Source organism: Cyprinus carpio, unplaced genomic scaffold, assembly GCF_018340385.1.
Source record: "Cyprinus carpio isolate SPL01 unplaced genomic scaffold, ASM1834038v1 S000006459, whole genome shotgun sequence".
Taxonomy (NCBI): Eukaryota; Metazoa; Chordata; class Actinopteri; order Cypriniformes; family Cyprinidae; genus Cyprinus; species Cyprinus carpio.
The window spans coordinates 272,859-295,347 of NW_024879140.1; the positions used below are offsets into that span (position 1 = coordinate 272,859).

The 22,489-nt window shown below is 40.7% G+C and overlaps 3 protein-coding genes across 8 annotated transcripts in view; 2 read left to right on the top strand and 1 right to left on the bottom strand.

The window, feature by feature from the left end:
• LOC109068736 (histone deacetylase 4-like) overlaps positions 1-1,538 on the bottom strand; it is a 35,438-nt gene extending 33,900 nt beyond the window's left edge. For 3 of the 6 annotated variants that reach the window (XR_006159247.1, XR_006159248.1, XM_042754103.1), the window contains exon 1: positions 1,386-1,537. The gene's annotated coding sequence lies outside the window, so the exon portion shown is untranslated. Of the gene's footprint in view, positions 1-1,196; positions 1,348-1,385 lie in introns of those variants that run through there. The other 3 variants (XM_042754105.1, XM_042754106.1, XM_042754104.1) reach the window with 2 other exon arrangements.
• A 4,623-nt stretch (positions 1,539-6,161) lies between these two features.
• Positions 6,162-14,792, top strand: LOC109068735 (angio-associated, migratory cell protein). Its single transcript, XM_019085479.2, has 11 exons — positions 6,162-6,529; positions 7,071-7,202; positions 7,283-7,402; positions 7,493-7,632; positions 7,710-7,854; positions 7,931-8,014; positions 11,416-11,531; positions 12,039-12,133; positions 12,365-12,455; positions 12,556-12,710; positions 13,855-14,792. Exons 1-11 carry the CDS (start codon positions 6,436-6,438, stop codon positions 13,928-13,930), a joined length of 1,248 nt encoding a protein of 415 aa, XP_018941024.1. The 5' UTR covers positions 6,162-6,435; the 3' UTR covers positions 13,931-14,792.
• A 487-nt stretch (positions 14,793-15,279) lies between these two features.
• LOC109068729 (G-protein coupled bile acid receptor 1) lies at positions 15,280-19,507 on the top strand. Its single transcript, XM_042754110.1, has 2 exons — positions 15,280-16,460; positions 17,616-19,507. The coding sequence occupies exon 2, from the start codon at positions 17,646-17,648 to the stop codon at positions 18,672-18,674; it is 1,029 nt and encodes a 342-aa protein (XP_042610044.1). The 5' UTR covers positions 15,280-16,460; positions 17,616-17,645; the 3' UTR covers positions 18,675-19,507.
• The last annotated feature ends 2,982 nt before the right edge of the window (positions 19,508-22,489 follow it).

Here is a 22,489-nt window from a genome sequence, read left to right on the forward strand (position 1 = left end):
AGCCTGCCCTAAATAAGCACAAATTAGGGACACATTCTATCCCCATTACAAAGACTGAGGTCCCGTCACGACAAAAAAGCATCCAGCGAGACAGAACTACCTTCACACTGTACTGTACGCACAGCCACCTTTAAAAATATTGAATACCTTTATAAAACTGAAAAACATTTCAGTTCCTAAGTATGTTCCCAACTGTTTATATTTATGTCTAGTTTATGAGTGTATGTGTGTTATTAATGCTTTGGCTATGTAATTTTTTTTTTATAATGATTTCTTTTTTTTGTCTTAGGTGTCTCATCAGTAAAGCTGGTTCCGTGATTAGCGGTAAATGTCTGTCACCTGTTTTCAAATGCACCGGGAGTTCATACACAGAGCCGGAGTTCACTGACAAGCTACGCAATATCGTGTTCATAATCGAATGCGATTCATCTCAATTATGAACAGAATATTGAGTAGCTTGTCAGTGAACTACAGCTCTGTGTATTAACTGCCGCTCCCGTTTGAAAACAGGTGACAGACATTTACCGCTAATCACGGAACCGGCTTTACTGATGAGACACGCATGACAAATGCATGCGATTAATCGTGCAGCCCTACTATGTAAAGATTCCTTTCCCCGTGCCAGTAGAGCTATCTGAATCTGAAGTGATCTCAGGGTCTTCCGGACCATCAGGTCTTGTGTGTCTCTCTCCTCCAGAAGTGACCCGTGTTTCTGCCCTCGCCAGACGGACGCCGGAGGGTGGGTCAGGCGCTGGACTGTTTGGGGAAAGTCGGTCATGGAGCGCTTGTCTGCTAGTCTCCTGACAGTCTGAGGAGGGCATTATGTTCACTCCAGGGCTTCCACTGTCCCTCAAGCGAGAAAGCAGAGCCCAAATAGATCATAAAGCACCATACCATCTCCTGAATCGACATCTAAACAAGACACATCTAACAGAAGATTACTTATAGCAGCATATGACCCACGCACTAAACATTAGAGCTTTGTTTTGATCTTCCATCGATTTTAAATTGATCTGTTAGCTGTTGTTCCTTCTGTCAGGCATCTGATCCTAAAACAACCGCCACCGCATCTAAACATCTCCTTAACACACGTGTGTGTGTGTGTGTGTGTGTGTGTGTGTGTGTGTGTGTGTGTCAGCTGAGTCACGGCAATCCTCCCTCAACCTCATTCACAAACCGGGCTGCTCATGTCTCACCCGCGCATCACATCGCTGGCCATCGCTCATTCACACAATACCAGTCCAAGCTGCTTCCATCCTAACAGCTGATCTCCACAGAAGAGGTTTTCTAAATCTTTTCGGTCGTCGTTAACGGAAGCTGCTGTAGAACATCAGCAACAGAATAGCAGCGGCTCGTGATGCTGTCGGTGTCCGGTGTTCGCTCACCTGATTACCGGCAGTCACCTGAATTCCCCCGAACCGCGCAGAAGCGACAGAAACACTGTCTGACAGACTCCGCCATACTGGATCTTTAATTCGGGAATCACGTGTGGCGGGACTGAGAGGCGGGAACATCGGACCGCGCGCGCGGTGACGTCACGCTGATCGTGCGGATCAATAACGCGTTTCTTCAGCGCGTGCTGACGCTGTATTTAGTGATGGGTGCGAATAGAGATCTCATTAACGGCGGAGTGATGGATTATGGAATGTTTCTAGCCCTCATGATCTACATGTTGATTTGTGTTATCCTCTTGTTCTCTGTTGTGTGGTTTTATTCCAGTTCACAATCATAAGTTCAATGATCTTGTCTTTGGTGAGGCTTCACAAACTCTTCTGATCAGAAATCACTGTAGACATAAAAGATCCAAAACATTACAATATTATACAGTCATTCTCTTCCGATTGGAACAGCCTGTGTGTATTTTACTGAAGTAGAGACTTTTGTCTTTCGCTTGACATTTATTAATCTAAGGCTAACAGCAGCAAAGCGATATGAGTAACAGATTTGAATGATTTCCTTCTTCATTCATAATGAAATAAGTGAAGAGTTCAGATGCAAAAGCCTCTAAAAGTGTCGTTTGAGATTTTCTTCTAAAATGAGCATTTTTCTCAGGCTCCTGTGTTTATGTTCTGTTATTTCACATTAATGGAAATGAAAAGAACCTATTCATTGCCATTAAAGCTAAATTAATGACTAATTGGCTAATTATGAACCCTAACCCTAACCCTACACATAGGAGCTCATTTTAGAAGAATATTTCTAACGGCTCTTAGAGGGTTTTACATCTGAACCCTTGAAGTGATTCTTTAAAGCGGTCATATGATGTTGCCAAAAAGAACAATATTTTGTGTATTTGGTGTAATGCATTGTGTTTATGCGGTTTAAGGTTAAAAAAAAAACATTATTTTCCACATAATGTACATTATTGCTGCTCCTCTATGCCCCCCCCCCCCCTTCTGAAACACGCAAATCAGCATGTCCCCACAAGTCCTGAAAAGGAAGTTCTCTTTCAAGCATACGTTTCGGTGTCTCACTATAGGGATACGCCCCTTCCGCGTATTCCTCAGAAGCCCAATTGACGTTGCGTCAGGGAGTGGCTCCCTCCTCTTGGTATAAAAGGAGCGACGCAACGTCATTACGACATTCAAAAACCTCTTCTCGCTTCACACCAGAAGCCTACCTAACTCTGATAGCCATCAACTAGTCTCCACGCTGGTTGCTGGCTTATCATTCTGGTACTGTGCTTATAGTCGATCTGTTGGCCACCACGCCGCTTTCGCCTACCCCTCAATCGGCATTCCAGCTCATTGTTAGGGTCATTCAGTACCGCAACTATGGCTGCAGCAATGCAGACTAACGTAGCTAGCGAGGGAGATCCGCGGCTTTGCTCATGCGGGAACAAGATCTCATGCATAGACACACACCAGGTCTGCTCTGCATGTCTTGTGCTGAAACATGCTCAAATGGCGGTCGATAGTCCCGGATCCTGTGAGCACTGCGCGCGTTTCACCATGAAAAGCCTCCGTCGCAGGTTAGCACGCCAAGCTAGCTTGCCTGGCCATGATCCCCTCATGTCAGCTAGTCCCGCTCTGGTTTCCGCCCCTCAGGTACCCATTCCTGTAGAGCTGCCCACCACGGCAACCCTACTGGATGTATGCGCCCCTCTGGCCGGTGTCCTCAGCACGGACGAGGAGGAGGGCGCGTTTGAGTTTGAGGAAGAGGGGCAATCGGATTTCCTTCTCTCTGAAGAGGAGGAAGATTTCGAGGATTCCCCTTTTCTCCCCCCTGCGCAATCGGCACAATCCCTCGCTACGGCGGGATCCACGGAGGAGGCGGGCGCGGGGGGGCACCATCCTCTCCACTTTTAAGTGTGGATCTGCAAGACGTGTGCAAACGTGCTGCAGAGAAACTCAGTATTCCGTGGCCGTCCGTAATAGCTGAGACTGCAAAGTCGCGTTATGAGGGGAAGAGGCAAGATTGGAAGAGGGACCTTCAGATTGGGGGGAGAAAGACGGTCCAAACATATTCTGTCCATGGTGGAGTCAGCACACCCAGCACAACAAAGCCGGGCGTGACACAGTAAAACCCATTACAAACGAGGCATTTGTAGCATGAAGTGGGAACATAATTACTGATTATAATGACTTATACTGTGTTTTTACGCATTGCGTTGCGTATCGCGCTGTGTAAACATAAAAATATGTCTGTGTTTGGTTTGTGATTGGAGAAATAACCAACAACAAGCACTACTCTCAACACTGCTCCAAACTCACGTTTGAATCATCAGTGACAAATTCTTTTAATATGAACACGTACTTACAGGCTGTGAGTCAGAAGCGCCAGACTGTCCTTGCAAAGTTTGAACTGCCTCACTTTATAGAAACAGACACCGGCATTGTAGGCTACTCTCACAGGAAACAGTCCTCGTCCTCCATAAAATGTGCTGCACGCATCTGAATATTTGTGTTGAACTGTTCTGGAACAGTGTTGAAATATAACTTAACCACTGATTTCTAGTTGTGTCCTCTTCTGGAAGACCAAACAATGTAGTTGCACTTTCACATGAAACACACAGCGTCTCCACGACAACAAAAAGTGGATGAGTATAAAGAATATCTCTCTGGATTTCAGACTTTAGTCTTTGCAACTTTACAGATCTTATTTATCCAACAAGAGCTTGTAACACTCCAAAGAAAAAGGAAAAGTTGAAATCGCTTCATATGACCCTTTAATGATGACATCACACTACAACAACCTTCAGTCAAAGGCACCGCACCGTGATACTAGTGTTAGTGTTATTATCCACCATCAAATACATGTGCACTCAATTTTCTGCCTTCATTGATTAAGCTCATGTAGTAGGCCACATTTTCATTCTGTTGAATAGCCCAAGGACATCAGTGTCTTCAGGAAACAAGCACATTAGGCGTATCAAGACAAAAGATCTGTTCTCCGCTGGTCTTATGAATTCCCTCAGGTCGCTGTTTGAGTTCACCTGCAGTGTTTTCTTATGCATTATTAGACACGTCTTATATTTATGTAACAAAGTATCATTTAACACTCACTCATACTCACTGGCTTTCACATGTTTCACAGGGCTTTTTTTTGTCATTTGCTAAATACAGATCACTGGAGGACTTTGCAGATGGTCACTAATGGTAAATGCTGAACCCTCCTTCAGATGGTAATATTTGTATATTTGTGTGATCTCAAGCTCTTGTTCCAGTTCAGACTTCTAAGAACCAAATAAAAATTTGACATTTTCATAAACCATCTCTTCTGCATGGAACAACACATTAGTGCATCACTCATCATGAAATTTCTTCAGCAAATTGAGCACATCATTCAGATGCCGGTCGGATGTTCAGCTCAGGGTCATTTCCGCTCATCATCACATTCCTGTTTTTATGGCAGTCAAATTAAATAATGCAGCATTTTCATTTCTCTTATTTGATTCCAGATCGACACCCACGTTAAGAATAAACTTGGATTTGTACAGTTGGCACTGAGGAAACATTACAATTAAGCTCCAACCAAAAACCAAAACCTTCCTCTGAACATCTATATTTTGTGCAGAGAGAAGTGTTTCTGTTTATTGTATAATAATTAGATTAGTTTAATCTCTTGTGAAAGTTTCACATTAACTGTTTAGTTATGCCAGAAAGAGTGATTTATTTGTAAGAATGAGTGTTAATTTAAAAAAATCTGAAGGAAATCGAGATGTGATCTTTAGAAGAGACCAGCAGCAACAAAGAAACTCCTTTAGTGTATAGTAACTGTAGTTTATAAAGAACTAAGGGCTTTCTTTAACTTGAGGGGTTTGTTGCAACTCTTTGCAATGGCCTTTAAAACCATAAAGTACTTGAATAATTAATGTAATAATTTAAGAATATTTTTCATTTTCCCTTGTCTTGGTAAATGAAATTCAGACGGTGTCAGGTGATGTTTAGGAGAAAAATCCTTCTTGTCAGTCCAGTAGAACGACAGAATCCGGCTGTGATCGTGGTTTCCATAGTAACAGAGGATTTCTACATCTCCTTATGAACCTTTGAGCACAAGTTATATAACACGTCTAGAAGTCTAATTTAACACCTTTTGTTCACTTTTCATGTTTCATAAAACTAATGGAAATGTATTCTTAAATATAAAACAGTTTTCTGACTTTCTCTGTTTATGCTCTAAATGGAGGCTCAGAAAGCCACCGACATAAATATAACTGTTGGGAATTTGTTTTGTTCAGAGATTAATTATGCTAACCCTAACCTTCATTTGAGAACAACCAACAGAATTATGTGCATGTTTTATGTGCTTTGATATGTACTGAAACTTAATTAATCTGAATGCTGGACACTGATTCTCAAAACTAAGCAGCACCTGAGAGAGGACCGCATTGTAGAAACATCACGTCAAAAGGTAATTGTTTTTAAATCTTCAAAAATAAAAACAAACTAACAAAAAAAAATAATAAAAAAAACAAAATGATAGTAGATACAATCGATTTTACATTAAATTTTACAATTTCACATTCATTTTCCAACATATATAGGCAAATATAAATCACCAATCTCCCGTACAGAGTAATAAACTCTGTGTTTATCTGTGTTTGCATAAACAGCGCCATCTAGTGCCACGTGCTCCGATATTACAGAAGGGTTGTGGCCGGAAGTCCCGCCTTTGAACAGTTTTCCGTTGAGGGAAAGCAATGGCCGTGATTGGCTGACGCGCTGTCCGTCACGTGTTCTCCACGTCATACGTCAGCACGTGCTGCCTGGGCGAGCACGTGAAGTACACGAAGATTTTAATGCGCGTTACTGTAACGTTATTATCCAGTAAACAGTGAATCTGACGAAACGCTGTTATAGAACTGTGACTTGTTTCTAAACGATATCGCGAATAAAGGGCCAGAAGCGCCATTCAGCCGGAGTCCAGCGAAAAGAGCCCGTGATAAAACTTCAGCAGGACTGTGATGAATAAAGTCCGTCAATAAATATATTGATGATGGATAATCCTGAAGAAGATTCGCTGAACCTGCACGAAGATGAAGAAATCATCGAGGTTATTGATCTCAATGACACAGAACAGACCGCAGGTGTGTGTTTATCACTGAATGTTTACATGGTGCGTCAGAATATGTGTGTGTGTGTGTGTGTGTGTGTGTGTGTGTGTGTGTGTGTGTGTTTGTGTTTGTGTGTGTTTGTGTGTGTGTTTGTGTGTGTGTGTGTGTGTGTGTGTGTGATTGTTTATGTGTGTGTGTATTTATGTGTGATTGTGTGTGTTTGTGTGTGTGTGTGTGTGATTGTGTATGTGTGTGTGTATTTATGTGTGATTGTGTGTGTGTTTGTGTGATTGTGTGTGTTTGTGTATGTGTGTGTGTGTGATTGTGTGTGTATATTTATGTGTGTGTGATTGTGTGTGTTTGAGTGATTGTTTGTATTTGTGATTGAGTATGATTTTGTGTGTGTTTGTGTAATAGTGTGTGTGTGTGTGTGTAAGAGAGAGAGACACTGTGAGGACCAAATGTCTCCAGAAAAGTTAACATACTAAATATTCTGTTTTACATGTAAAGAAAAAACATTTTTGTGGTGTTTTGGTGGTAGAAAGATATTAAAGCCGTGCCTGTGTTTGTTCAGAGGATCTGGCGGAGGAGCTGGAGGATGTAGATTTCGCCGAGGCTGGGAATGCGGATGATGACGGATGGGAGACGGAGGATGAGATGGAGCCTGAGCAGGATGACAGTGAACTGACCTTCTCCAAACACACGGGTGACTCTCAACACCTCAGCGTCTGTGAGAAACGCTTCGTCTTTCATTAGCTCTTACTGGACGCTGTTTTTGATTCGCAGGTTCTGTCTTTTGTGTTAGTTTGGACCCAGTGACCAACAGTCTGGCTGTCACCGGCGGAGAGGACGACAGGGCGTTCGTGTGGAGCGTGTCTGATGGAGACGTGCTGTTTGAATGCACGGGTTTGTAGAAGACAAGCGTGAGCAGATCGTTCATGGGTTATATGCTCTGTGTCCATCAGCACAAACCTGGTTCTCTCTGATTCACGGCAGGTCACAAGGATTCTGTCACATGCGCTGCGTTCAGCTGCGACTCCAAGCTGGTGGTGTCTGGTGATATGAGCGGTCTCATTAAGGTCTGGAAAGTGGAGAACAAGGAGGAAATATGGTCTTTTGAAGTTGGAGACCTGGAAGTAAGTTAGAAGCCCGTCGCTCTGCTTGCGTTGCTGGTGTTGTGGACAGTATTTGAAGCGTGCGTCTTGCGCTGCAGTGGTTGGAGTGGCACCCCTGCGCCCCGGTGCTGCTGGCCGGAACGGCTGAAGGGAACGTCTGGATGTGGAAGATCCCGAGCGGAGAGTGCAAGACGTTTCAAGGGCCCAACTGCCAGGCGACCAGCGGGAAGATCCTTCCTGACGGTGAGAGCTGAGGCTGTCAGAAGACTCTGAGCTACTGACTGTTGTTCTGTCTTCTAAGTGTCTGTCTGTCTTACAGGAAAGAGAGCAATTGTGGGCTACGAGGACGGAAGTTTACGTCTGTGGGACTTAAAACAAGGCAATGCTGTTTATGTAATCAAAGGTAATTCATCCTTCACACTTCGCCCACTTTCCTCCGAGGGTCACTGGTGCTGTTACAGGCGGGTAATTCACATGAAAATGAAAGTTTTGGCATTATTTACTCACCCTCATGTTGTCTCAAACCTGTACAGCACAAAGGGTTAAGGTTGTTTCGTTTTTTTCTCCGTTAGTGTTTGCTTAGTAAAGTCACTGGAGTCCAATGTAGTTTTCTATCTTGTGGACAAAAGCAGTCTTCAAAATAATCTCTTTTGTGTCTGTAGTTTTCTATCTTGTGGACAAAAGCAGTCTTCTACAGCCAAGAATTCATGCTCTGCATTTAACCCATCCGAAGTGCACACACACACCGTGAACACACACCCGGCGCAGTGGGCATCATTTATGCTGCGGCACCCGGGGAGCAGTTGGGGGTTCGGTGCCTTGCTCAAGAGCACCTCAGTCGTGGTGTTGAGGGTGGGGGTTGAACTGTACATGCACTCCCCCCACCCACAATTCCTGCCGGCCCGAGACTCGAACTCACAACCCTTCGATTGGGAGTCCGACTCTCTAACCATTAGGCCACGACTTCCCACAAAATCCTGCCGGCCCGAGACTCGAACTTCAGTGTGTGCGATTAGACGGAGCACCAATCTGTGATCTTTTTCACTGCTTATTGTGCTTTAATGGAAAATATCTTGTGGACAAAAGCAGTCTTCAAAATAATCTCTTTTGCAGTCTGAGATGTTTTGACCGCAGTAGTCACAGTTATGGGTGGAGCTGCTTTTACACAATCTCTATTGTATAAAGCGCTATATAAATTGACTTGATGATTATACCAGTAGATGTGATAAACCGGTACAGATTTTGAAAGATCATCTCTATCGGAGTTATGCTCAGTTGTTTTTTTTAACCGGTACAGATTTTGAAAGATCATCTCTATCGGAGTTATGCTCAAAAGATCTAAAAAAAGAAAAAAAAGATCTCAGATTGGAGCTCCGTCTAATCTTACACACTGAAGTGAATTCAAATAAAGCGTGAGTGAACTTTGAGTCACATTCTGGCAGCTAAATGTGCTTGAATGGTCAAATTCACACACTTGTATCATGATGTCCTTCTTGGTGAGTGTTCATGTAAATGCAGTCGATTATGTTTTAGTTTTTTTGTAGTCTCAAAAAGTGGTGATTCGAACTATGAAATGTAAAATTATATGATTTTTGTCATATTGTCTAGTCTAGGGCTGCATGATAAGTCACATGCGCTATTTATTTAATGCACATCTTGTCAGTAAAGCCGGTTCTTTAATCAGCGTTAAATCTCCATCACTACGCGCTTTCACGTGGAGCAGCATTTACTACACAGAGCTGGCTTTACTGACAAGATATTCCAGTCTATTCCAGTCCTAGTGACAGTGATATTCACATGGAACACGCAGGATTTTGTGGTTTGCAGAAAGCTATTCAGGTTGTTTGTGCTGCAGGGCAGATGCTGGCCTGCTCGTGCCACTCGTTACTCAAAGCTGTGTTTGGTTGGGTTGTTCTGTTTCAACACTTTTGAGTGTTTGACCTCTATATAGCCCCTTTTCTCACTGCGATTCCGGAAATTACACAGGTAATGTGTCCCAGCAATTGTTCCCGGGTCGCTAGATTCTGTCCCTTTCACACTGCCAGTGATTTCCCGGAATCTGTGTGTGTTCACATACAACCCGTAAAGGTCCCGTACTGACACGTGACAACAGGATGTGACGTGTAATCTACGAGTAGGGTTGGGAACCAAGAACCAGTTCTTATTCAGAACTGGTTCTGTTCTTTGAAAAGAACTGGAACCGTGAGCAATTTCTAAGTTTCGGTTCCGAAAACGGTTCTGGTGCGACACGTGACCAAGTGCTGTGAGCAGCCTCCTGCTATGTGTTCTGATGGTTCGGCGTTACACGTAAAGGATGTCCCAAAGCAAATAACAGAAACGCACCCTGCCTCTTTAATTACTGAGCACATTGTTTCCAATGACGTGCATTCCACAGACGTGCTGCGCCACGTCGCGTCTTTAACTACCGAACACATCGTTTCCCTCGATTGTACTCGCACCTTTCATAACTGTGTTTGTCGTTTTGTCTGACCGTACGTGTGCAGGCCGTGCGCTGCACCTGCTGCCACTAAATTACATTATATTTGTCCCATATTGTCATTAATATACATACTGACTTCAGCTTGGATCACTAAATAAATAGACAGCTATTGTTATGTAAGTATGAGGGTTAGATTATTTATTATATTTGTCCCAAAATATTTATTTTCATGCATTTTAAATGTTTAAAAATGTGTAAACCACCATCTCCTCACTGCATTATTATTTGTAAAATAGGGGCTTTATGGAGTGTGTGTATACATGGTTATAAGTATAACAGTTTATTGTTCATTAATTTAGGGAAATGAGCAAGTGTCTCAGCCCTCAAGGGATTATTTGGCCAACCTTATTCCTGCTTGAAAAGCAAAATGTTATTGATAGTGTAAAAAACATCAACTTTGAAGCACATGCTGATTGATGGAGTTTTATTACTCAACATTACTTACCACCTTACAGCAACACTACATTCAATGAAGGTAAAATAGTAAAAAAACAACATAATAGTAGTTCATTTAAATGGAACCGGAACCGGAAAATTTCTAACAATACCCAACCCGTCTACTGTAATATTTGTTGCATTTTGACATTTCCAACCTTTAAATTAAGTTGACAGTAAGTAATAAACAGTATTGAGCATTGAGCAGTTGAGTATTGTGCATTTCTCCTTACCACTATTTTTTAATAGTTGTTCAATGATTTTAATGGAACCGGAACCGGAACCGTTAGGTGGAGCCAGAACCGGAAAATTTTCAATGATTCCCAACCCTATGTACGAGTCAAACGCTAGGCACGTTAACGTTCACTTAAGCTGAAGAAAGATCTCAGCTTCAGCGCGGATAGTGTGGAGCTAACTGGTCTGTGCTTCGTTACAGTTTGCACACAAATTTTCATCGCGAGCGTTGATCTGCCTTCAGAACACCTGCTAAAAGGGTCGCATGATAATGTGCATCATCACTACAAAGGGTGTGTCGTAGTGAACCGATGGCATTGGTTCTGGCTTTTGTTCACACAGAGCTCATTCTGGGACTGAAACCGGCAATGTTACTAGGTCCCCAACCCGGGATCAATCCCGGGACATGTTTGTCTTCACAAATAAGGCGACCTGGCTGGCATGGTTTTTTTGGGGGAGCGTGGTGTGTTGAAGGGGCTTATGAAAGCACAGTATGAGAGATAATGACATAATCACTCAGAGAGAAAATAAGAAAAAAAAGCAGATTATTACATAGAGTTATTGATCTTAAATTTATATTGTCATCAGAAAAGTTCAGTGCTACAGAAGAGATTGTGGCTGTGTTGTTTTCTCAGGTCATGATGGTCATCAGGGAGCGCTGACCTCTATAGCGTGTAATAAAGAGGGAACGCTGGCTCTGACGGGGTCAGTGGATGGCCAGGCTAAACTCTTCAACACATCCACAGGAAAGGTGAGGAGAGTTACTTCTGCGGCGCCATCGGTGTTTTTACCTGTGACGCTGTATTGCTAATTTTATGTGTTATTTAATATATCAGGGAAGCGTGTGACTGTCGGAGAAGTGTTTCAACAGAGTTTCTCGGACAGCTGATGCTGTTGTAGTGTAATAAAAACACTATGATAAGTGTTCTCCATTTTTCTTAATGTAGTTTGTAATTTTTATGCTACACTTTAAATACTTTGTTTCATTTTCCACCCAACATATTGGGAATTAATCAGTTAAATGTTCACACAAAGACTTATTAAATATGTATTTTTTTGTATTATGATTGGGCCTGAAGCAAGATCTGGATGTTTCCAGCAGCACTGTGACGAGTGTCCAGTTACAGTTTAGTGTTAATTTCCAAGCACTGGACGTCGATGTGATCTGATGTAGATCATCACTTGAACACCACCATAAAGCTTCATGTGTGACGCTTGAAATGTGAATTTTTTTTTTTTTTTTTTTTTTTTTTTCAAGGTGTTATGCTCATTTTCCAATGAAAACAGTGAAGCAAAAGACTCTATGCAGGAGCAGGATTCCAACTCTGTAGAATCTGTGGGATTTTGTAATGTGTAAGTAAAACAAATAATCTAAAAATGTAATAGATGTAAATGATCAATCAAAACAAATGATTTTCGTCAAGGCATCAGTATTTAGTAGCGTTTTGATAAGCTGCTGGTCAGATTTCTTCCTCTAAGCTCACTGATCACACACAGCCAATGCTGCTCTAACATTGAAAAATATAAATATATGTATTAGTGTTGAATAAAGTGCTATATAAATCAAGGTGACTTGACTTTCAGGTTACCCCTAGTTGCTGTTGCATATCTGGACGGCACCCTGGCCATTTATGATATGAATTCACAGAGCCTCAGACATCGGTGTAAACATGAGGTAAAAACTGAGTCCGTAAATACAGCCCCTGAATGTCTTCTCTCATATCATCTGTGTGTTGTTGAAGGGTTTGATAAGTGTGTGTGTGTGTGTGTGTCAGGTGGGTGTAGTGCACCTGCAGTGGGAGGAGGCGTCTGCGGTCGTCTCCACCTGTAATCTGGCCGGTGTGGTCACTCTGTGGGACGCCAGATCAGGAGTCATGATGTCAGAGTACCGCGGACACTCGGCTGAGATCCTCGACTTTGTGCTGAACAGGTTAGTCTGTTAAACCGAGAGTTCTGTAGGTTAATATTCCATACATTAACAGCTTTATACTTCCATTATAAAGCTTTTTAATTTATTTGTTTATTTTGGGCTTGTTCTTATTGTTTCCTGTTTCTCTACACGAGTGAGGCAAGATTCATAATCATGACACAAGTCAGATGTGTGTTTAAAGTGAAAGTGAAAGTGACGTGACATACAGCCAAGTATGGGAACCCATACTCGGAATTCGTGCTCCGCTTTTAACCCATCCAAAATGCACACACACACCGTGAACACACACCCGGAGCAGTGGGTATCATTTATGCTGCGCGCGCCTGGGGAGCAGTTGGGGGTTAGGTGCCTTGCTCAAGGGCACCTCAGTTGTGGTATTGAGGGTGGAGAGAGCACTGGACATGCACTCCCCCCACCTACAATTCCTGCCGGCCCGAGACTCGAACTCACAACCCTTCGATTGCGAGTCTGACTCTCTAACCATTAGGCCACGACTTCCCTTAAGTACACCATTAACAGCTGGCTGTTCGCGTCAGTTCCACACACACAACATATAATGTGTCAATGCGTTTGTCACTGCCAAAATGTTTTGGGAGTCACTTTAGTTGTAGGATGCTGTCGTCACTCCTGTAAATGTCTGAGCGGTGTGTGTACAGAGCAAGATTTAACACTAAACGGTGAATTGACAACCGAATGTAGCTGCAGAGTGTGTGAGTCAGCCTCATTTATTTTATAACTGTTTATTTTGACATTGGTTTCTGTGTTGTGATTGTCTGAAACCTGTAGCAAGTGGAGAATTGAACAGAGCTTTGAAATCTTCCTTCATGAGTGTCATATACACCAGATCACTTCAATCTGCTTTGCTTTCATTTTTCAAAAAGCAATGATTGTGTTATGTAGAAAGTTCACCCAAACATGTAAAATCTGTCATCATTTGCTCAACGTTGTGTCATTTCAAGCTTTCAATAGTCATAAAAACAAATATGAGGGTTTTTATTTCTAAAATTTTGTATGGATTTGTCCATAAAATTTAAATTAATGGTTAAACATGCTTTGTCCTGATGCGTTCTCTCTGTATCATGGGTAACCATGAATTTGTGCTTTATCTTTTTCATACGTTGTTGTGTTGTGTCTGTGTCCACAGAGACGCGTCAGTCGCTGTCACCGCCGGAGGAGACCATAAAGCCAAAGTGTTCTGCCTGCAGAGACCCGACCGGTAGAGTCTGGATCCCATTAGACTTCAGTACCTCCCCATTGACACACAAGTCTCCTTTAAACTGCAGCTTTTTAAAGATTTGACAGAGCTGTGCTGATCTGTCTTTATCATTCTTGTCATGACTGTGTAAGTCTGACAGAGCGATAGTTCTTGTCTTTTGCTTAGTCTACATACAGCTGTAATTGGGATGTGTCACATACATTATATAGGCAAAATTATGTGGGTTTTATCTGTTCTAGTAATGATTATAAAGACAAATCTCAGTGCTTCACCATAGAGTTACATTCTCGAGAAATGTGTGTCAGACGTTGAGGTCGGTTGTAGCACTGTCATGATGAAGTAGAAAACGACCTTCCACAAACTCTGAACCACACATTTCTATAGACTGTATGGTGAAGCATTGAGATTTGTCCTCACAGAAATGACTGAAATAATTACACTCATTAATCAGAATGGAATGTCTACACTCGTTTGGCCATGCGGAATATATACGATTCAGTTCCAATAATTTCTTGGTAAAAAATGCATACTTAATTATAGGTTCAGGTTTCTAGACCATTCGTCTGGATGCTCAGATTAAAGATCTTCCCTGTTGCTGTTGTTAATTGTCTGATTGCTGGTCAAGGAACAGCTTTTGTCATTCCTCTCCAAGCTTTAGCTGTAAATCATTAGCAGTGACACAACATCCCAACTGTCTGTGCACTGTCTTGGTGAAGGTTCAGTACTGAAGGGATGGCCATATATTCTGTTGTGTTTAATCAATGTCATGTTGAAACAACATGAGTACTGTCAACCTTGATTTTCTTCCTTTGTTACAAGTAACAAGAATGTTTGTAATGTGTGAATAAACCCCAGCGATGTTAAACTTTTGTTTTTAGTATATATCATGTTGAATTTTTTCCAGTTAATAGGTTTAATGTTTTCATGTGAATACTTTTGAGTTTCATTTAAGATAGAAGGGCAAAAAATGCTCCTGTACAAATAAACTAAATCATTAAAGATGTTGTGATTTAAAGTGAAATGTGAAAAGTGGCAGCATTAAATATGCTTAGGTTACATCAGATGTTTTTTTTTTTGTTTTTTTTTTGCAGCGTTGACCATTATAACCAATCACACTATTTCTGATTAGCTTATAAATGCAATCCCCAAAAAAAATCCAACAGTTTGTGTGATTGTAAAGGGAGTTTTTTTTGAGAGCGCTTGCTTCTGTCCCATCACTGATTGTGATCCTGGTTAAAGTGGGCTTGAAGAACACAAGTGTATGCAGAAAGTTTGATTATCTGATGGGACAATTACAGTGTGGTAAAAATGCAAGTAAAGTTTGAACATTTGGATTTTTAATTCCTATTTCTTGACATTGCATAAATTAATGAAGTGATGCGCATCAGCCCTAAATAAACACTAAAGCGCTACTAGAGAAAGTGTGGATTAAGTGCGCATTATTAAGGGCACTGAGCTTTGCCAGTCCTAGACCTGGGTCAGTCTTACATACATGCGTCCTGTTGTTTGTGCACACTCTCAAGTGGTCAAGACTGCAAATGTGGGTATTGGGACAGACCCCAGTTCTGCAGAAGTGACCTGAAAGTGCAGCTCTATTACCTTCTAGTTGGATTTCTGATACTACATGGTCTGTATGAGAATGAGTACTAGTCAGTCAAACTATTTTAGAAACTCCACTGTATTCGAGTTGCAGCAACCAGGACTGTTGAACTCCAGGTAATACTTCAGCAAAAGTATAATAATAATAGTCTTATAATTATTGTTGTAACACACATGACTGTATAGCTGCACATCTCTTTAAACCCCAGCCTGACCTCACTGATGACCCCATCTGATGATCTTTCTTCAGTGACGTCCACTAGTAAGTGGGGAGCAGGAGTGATTCTAAACGAGAAACGTCTGTAACTTCATTGCACTCATTCACTGACAAAATTTCAATGTGTGTTTTGCTTGTTTAATCTGTTTCACAGTTAAAGAATACAAAGGTAATAAGAAAAGTATCATTATACAATGTACACTATTGAATCTGTGTTTTAGTATAAATGTCCCTAATTTGAATTAGCTAAATTTTGAGAATGCAGTAATGTCTCCATTTCAGGTGTGTTTCTTTCTATACACTTTATCTGTTCGTGGTTACACACATCTCTGACATCCCTCCTGACTCGGTCAAAGGTCTGAAATTGTCTATATTGTCCTCTCTCTTTATCTGTCATGCGTACATGCATTAACTGTGCATGTCACAGGTTTGTAGGTTTGCTCGGGTGTTGCTCAGAGTTTTACAAGCGATGTTCCCCCTGGACTCGCCCCTGTTGACTTTCTCTGCTTGACAAACGACTTTGTCTCTTTCCAGCTGTTGAGGATCTTACCGTGTAGAGCTCTGATAAAAAATCAGACTTATAATGGACTGTGCTTTTGCCTTTTGCAGTTTGCTAACCTGCAAACTTTTCTTATTTTGTGCTAAACAACCTGACATGACCCCATAGTGATGAAGACCTGAGGAGTTTAATATTCACTTCAAGCCAAGCTGACAAAAGGTACGTTTTCTTTCTCACTTTTTAGTTGCTTTGTGAATAACATTTTAGGAAACCCAGCATTCATAAAGAAAGTGTTGAATTTATGGTCGAAGGAGTTCCTTGTTCATGACTGTTATAAACCTGGGAAATGGGCCATTTATTAGCAAAAAAAAGTTAGCATCAGCTTTTATTTGTTATATGGCATTAAAACATTTCTAATGGACATATTATAGACTAACCATTTTATTATATCAGAGCTAAATGTACATTTTTACTTGTACTTGAAACATCTAATCCAGTATTGCATCTAATGCAAAGATACAGAAAATGTCAAATAAAAGTACATTCTAAATGGAACTCTGAATGAACTGCTTAGTTTAAAGGTTTGGTAACATCAGTTAAGAACTATTAGTTTAGTAGATCACACGTACCTGGAATTGAATTTAGTATTGAATTATTGAATTGAATAATCCCGAATATTAGTAACTTTTGTCTTATAAGGAAGGTTTACTACACCTTAGGCCTGTTTCACATTAAACACAAAATAGCTTTTGTGTGTGTTCTGTGCTCTAGCTTGTTTTCTAATCTAGCTTTTCTGACATTGTGTATCATGACGGTTGTTGGCTCTGTAATAAATTACTCTTGCTCCTCATTTAGAAAGGTTTCTGACTTTAAGAAATAAAGTGAGCAATAATATGCAACAGAGGAGATCACTAAATCTAATCCAAACTAAATGATGTACAAATTAATAAAAATTTCTAAGCAGCAATATATCTAGTACGTCATCACATTGCTCTGTCTTGCCATCCAATCGCTGATTTAGGGTATCATCATATCTTTGAGAACTGATAAAGGTCCCGTTTCCAGTAGATGCAGGATTCATGCCCAATACCACAAAATCCAGACACACAAATCAAATTTGCTCACACGACAAAGCAAATTAGCCAGAAAGGAAATACTGTACTACTTGTCTTTTTTATTAAGCAGCATATAACAGAAGGGGGGCCAGCTGCCACAAATAATCACTAAATCCTTTTAGTGGAAGGGGAAAAACCTAATGGATTTGATATGTTGACAGAATATAACTAGTAACATAGATTGCAGATTGTTCAATGATATGTGTGGATTTATTAATCAATATTAAAGTAATGATGTATCATACTCTTCTTTATGCAGATTTAACGTTTGTTGTGGAAAGTCGCAGTAATGGCTGCGGTGATGCGAAACGTCTCTGGGAGCAATGTGGAGGCCCAGCTGATCTATGCCATCACGCTGCCCGTCTCCTGTGCCATCATCCTGATCAACCTGCTCATCATCCTGGCCATCACCTGCAACCGGCAGCTTCACAACTCACAGAACTACTTCTTCCTGAGCCTGCTGGTGGCCGACTTGTGCACCGGCGTGGCGCTTCCCTTCATCCCCTGGATGGGCCTGAACCGCCCGCTCAGCTTCTCGTCCTGCCTGCTGGTGCACATCTTTCCTAACTTTCTGTTCCTGGCCTTTCTCTTTAACCTGGTGCTGGTGCACTACGAGCGTTATCGGAGCATCATGAGTCCGCTTCAGCGTGGACAGCTCTGGCTGCATCGGCGGTTTGTGCTGCCGCTGCTGGCCGTCTGGATGCTGCCGCTGCTGTTTGCACTGCTGCCTGCTTTTGGCTGGAACAACAAGGCTATTCATGATCGGAATGAGTGCTGTCCAGTAACCAACAGCACGACACGCTCTAACTGTGTAGCACTGTCTGGAGAGCGTTGCTGTACATACCGCAGTGTCTTTCCAAATGCTTTCATCTATTTGGAAGTGTATGGTCTTCTGGCACCCGCCATCCTTTCCATCGCTGCCATGACGTTGCGCGTGCTGTGGATCACACGAGAACAACTGAGGGACATCCAGCGTCTGCAGCGAGCCGTAGCAAACAGGGAATGCAGACGGAGAATAGAAATGCGTTATGCTTGTTGTGTTGTGGCCGTTTCTCTCGCCTTCCTGACCTGCTGGGTGCCCTACATTGTTTACACCCATGTAGGCATGGAGTTTTTGCTCAGACGGGGAGGAAAGAGCAATCGCATTGGCCACATTGTGCTGTCCTGTGTTGGCATTGGGGGCATTGCTGTCGTGCCCCTGCTTTTGGGACTCGCCAACAGGGAGTACACAGATCCAGTCAAGAAACTGTTCCGCAAACTGCGACACCGCTACAGACATAGAAGTGTGCAAATGGACACTAGTCTTCAATTCAGTTGATGTGACTGACTTTCGATTAAGGTTTATGTTTATAGAATTTAGCTAAAGAGATCCAGAGCTGTGTTTCATTTTCATCTTTTCCAGTGAATACTGGGACTGAATGTCAAGAAAAGCTTAAAATAATCTTTGTTCAGTGAGCAACTGCTGTGACACTCATCTACAATGACCAAGGAGACTTCATGCACACTAGCTCATCTAAATCTATTTGAAGATAGAGATTCCTAGATTTTTTTTAAATAGAATGGTTTGGACATAATATACAACATACAAAATCAGCATATATTTTTGAACAAATCATTAAAAACAATCAAAAACAAGTTATAATATTCCTGTCAGATTGAACCGGCTTTACTGAGGCTCTCTTTAGCTGCTGATCAGACCTTTTGCAGAGGTTAGGAGGTCATTTGAATGAAAGCTGTATTTATTTTTGGTTTAGGCATTGTTTTTTTTTTTTTGCCCCGTATAGATTTTCGGTCATAGACAGATGTTTGTTTTTGTTGAGGACTGTTTTTATTAAGAATGCTGCTTCTTGGGATTGTTTTAAGAAACTTAAGACACATCTTTTTAATAAAGTTTTTTGTTTATGATTTACTATTGTAATTTTTCTGATATTATGTATTTTTGGTTTGATTGATTTGGTTCTGTACATGTTGAGTTTGGGAAAGGTGCATTACAAATAGAATGTATTACTATTATTATTCTATGGCAGATTTTCCGAATTAAATCCATTAGTTCTTCTGTAATTCCCAGTTGTTCTAGTTAAAGGCAGCAGAGCAATAGATAGAAAATGTTAAAAAGAGGTATGCAAATACTGAAGTAAATTTATTTCAAAAACAGATATATATGCTTAAATCTGCCATCAGTTTTACATCTGATTTGCCCATTTTAAAACCTATTTTCAGGAGCATTGTAAATAAGTGAACATTAAACCAGGAGCAAAGCATAAACAAGTCATGAAACATTTTTTTTTGGAGTCAACTGTGTAAAAACATTTATAGCAGTACAATATTCTCCCTTGAAAAACATGAGCAGATCTCTATTATTCCTTATTCTTTCAGATATATTATGTTAATATCACACCACTCTCTGATGTGGTGTATTATACTAAATTTGAAGAAATACCTTCCTTCTATGCTGACATTCTTCCTAATTTCAGAATATGATTACACTTTCAAATATGGAAGTATTTTTGTTTGCTACAAGAGAGAGCATTCTTTGACCTTGTATTGTGGTCTCTATGTCTAAAAGAATGAGAAATGGTTTGGTTAGATGTTAGAAATCTGAAAAAATGAACAAATTTACTTAAGTTTGACAGTGATGAAAAACAGCAGTGTAGTAAAGCAAGATAAACTTTGGAAGAAACGGCTAAAGTTTCAGCGGCTAATACTTTGATTCAATTTTGTGCCTAGGAAGAGTGGATTCTTTGCCTGTGATAAATAATTGAATTTAAAATGAACAATATCTTACAATACTTTACAGAGCTGTCTCTTTGGGGTTATGGTTAGTGGTTAGTGGGTACCGGTTTGTATCACAATACCACTCAGCATTGTTTCTAACAGCAGGAGCTGAAAGTGGTGGGTATTATAAATACACTTTTTTTTATTGTTGCTACAGAATATTTTAGTATTATCTTGGTTGTTTTGCATCTTTTTTTATTTTTTTTTTCAGGTGGCATTGTGATGCAGTTTGGATTAACCCTCAATCATTTTTGCAGAAAACTGAAGAATGACCTTCAATTCTCAGTGAGTAAATATGATCCCTAATTTTGAATCTGGAGATCACTGTTTTATACTTGCGCTTCCTTTTTTTTTGTGTAGTAACCTGTAACTGCCAAATATTGCAGTTACACAAATGTTAAAACCTGAAACATGTTTACATGTGTAAACCACACTCAAAGCACCTTCTCATATGAAGTTTGTAGTCCCAGGGCAACACATGTTAGGTAAAAAACAAAAAAAAACACATGTTAGCCTGATTGCACTGTAAGTCGCTTAGGATAAAAGCGTCTGCTAAATGCATAAATGTAAATGTAAATATTTGTTCAAATCTTTCATATATGAAACAAAATTCATTTTTGCACATTTATTTTCATGCCTGTTGATAGTTATGAAAGAGGTTGCAGTGACTTTCAAAAAGCTGGTGTATGCTTTATCTGGTTAACATTACATCTCGCACATGATCAAGTGTTTTAGTGTTTCAGAATGCACTCCACTGACCATGAAGTCGTATGGATTCATTTGATGCACACTCAGTCACTGCTTTGTGATTCTCCACTACAGTAGTTCTTATAATCAACAACCCAACTGAATATTGGGCTGGACCAATTCATGCAGTAAATTCCAGGTTTATACCCAGATGACAATTACAGATGATACATGCGTGAGAAGCTAGAAAATTTGTCTTTGTGCGCACAGTCTGCACGGACCCCGCTGATGGCAAAATATTGTGTACTGCGCACAGGACGATGCGGCAAAGGGACAGATGAGGCTTACATTTGACTGAACGCTAAGCCTTAAACTGAATAATCTGTATTGTTGCCACCTAAAAAGTGCTTTGATCAAGTGGACAAAAGGAGAAAACTAATCTTGGTTTGAGGAGAAACAGGCCAGGCCACAGCAGACAACACTGGATGGATGTGAGGAGGATGTGTTTTGGCTGCAGCTCTGCTGTGGATGGAGAGAGAGAGAGAGAGAGAGAGAGAGAGAGAGAGAGAGAGAGAGAGAGAGACGCTGTGTTCTGTGTATTGCTGTCATTATGCAGTGCATTCCAGCATGTTCCTGCTGCGAGATTGGCCATACATGGAACACTGGACTGTGCTTTATCTAATTCTAACCTGTAATGGCTCAGAGTCTGGGAAATGAAACAAGAGGAATCCACACACTATTCAACTATTTCATTTTTTTCCCCTAAATAAAATGACAACGTTTTGTTAGTGAAAAGATCTCACATCAAAATGTTGCTGGCTTATTTTGAAAACAATAGGAATGGTTTGATAGTGCACAGATTCTCTTTGTTCAGTTTCACATATATATATATATATATATTTTATTATTTTTTTTATGATGATTTTATCGATTAATTCAAATTTATTGTTTTGCCTCGATTTTATTTTTCAGAAATCGAGGAATCGCAATTTTGAATAAAAATATTACCAAATGTTAGAATAAGATTATTTGAAAATATGCCAGTGCACGTGATTAACCACTCATATGTGACGCGCTCTGTGAAGGATCATAAATATAGCGCTAAGGGTGCGTTCACAACACTGCTGTGACGCCGCTGACGTACGACGCTGCTGACGTGTTTTCTGATGTGCCCAATAAGAAAGATAACACGTCAGCAGCATCGTACGTCAGCGGCGTCACTGCAGTGTTTTGAATGCACTCACAACAGACCCGGAAGAGAAGACAATGCTGAATAAAGTAGTAATTTTTGTTATTTTTGGACCAAAATTTATTTTCGATGCTTCAGTAAATTCTAACTGACCCTCTGATGTCACATGGACTACTTTGATGATGTTTTTATTATATTTCTGGACATGGACAGTATACCGTACCTACATTTTCAATGGAGGGTCAGAAAGCTCTTGGACTAAATCTAAAATACCTTAAACTGGGTTCCGAAGATGAACGGAGGTCTTACGGGTTCGGAACGACATGAGGGTGAGTCATTAATGACATAATTTAATAAATAAATAAATGATTAAATATATATATATATAAAATATAAAGTTTTTTTTTTGGTCTGCACCTGCTGGTGATTGTATTTGGATGTGTGTATTTTCCCTCTTAGGTAAATCAAACTTTTGCATCCAG

Bases quoted from the DNA above. Each gene is read 5' to 3' on its own strand.
- LOC109068735 (XM_019085479.2), top strand. From the start codon at position 6,436: ATGATGGATAATCCTGAAGAAGATTCGCTGAACCTGCACGAAGATGAA. The intron at 7,203-7,282 runs GTGACTCTCAAC...TTTGATTCGCAG, and splicing joins GACCTTCTCCAAACACACGG to GTTCTGTCTTTTGTGTTAGT. The intron at 12,456-12,555 runs GTAAAAACTGAG...TGTGTGTGTCAG, and splicing joins GACATCGGTGTAAACATGAG to GTGGGTGTAGTGCACCTGCA.
- LOC109068729 (XM_042754110.1), top strand. From the start codon at position 17,646: ATGGCTGCGGTGATGCGAAACGTCTCTGGGAGCAATGTGGAGGCCCAG.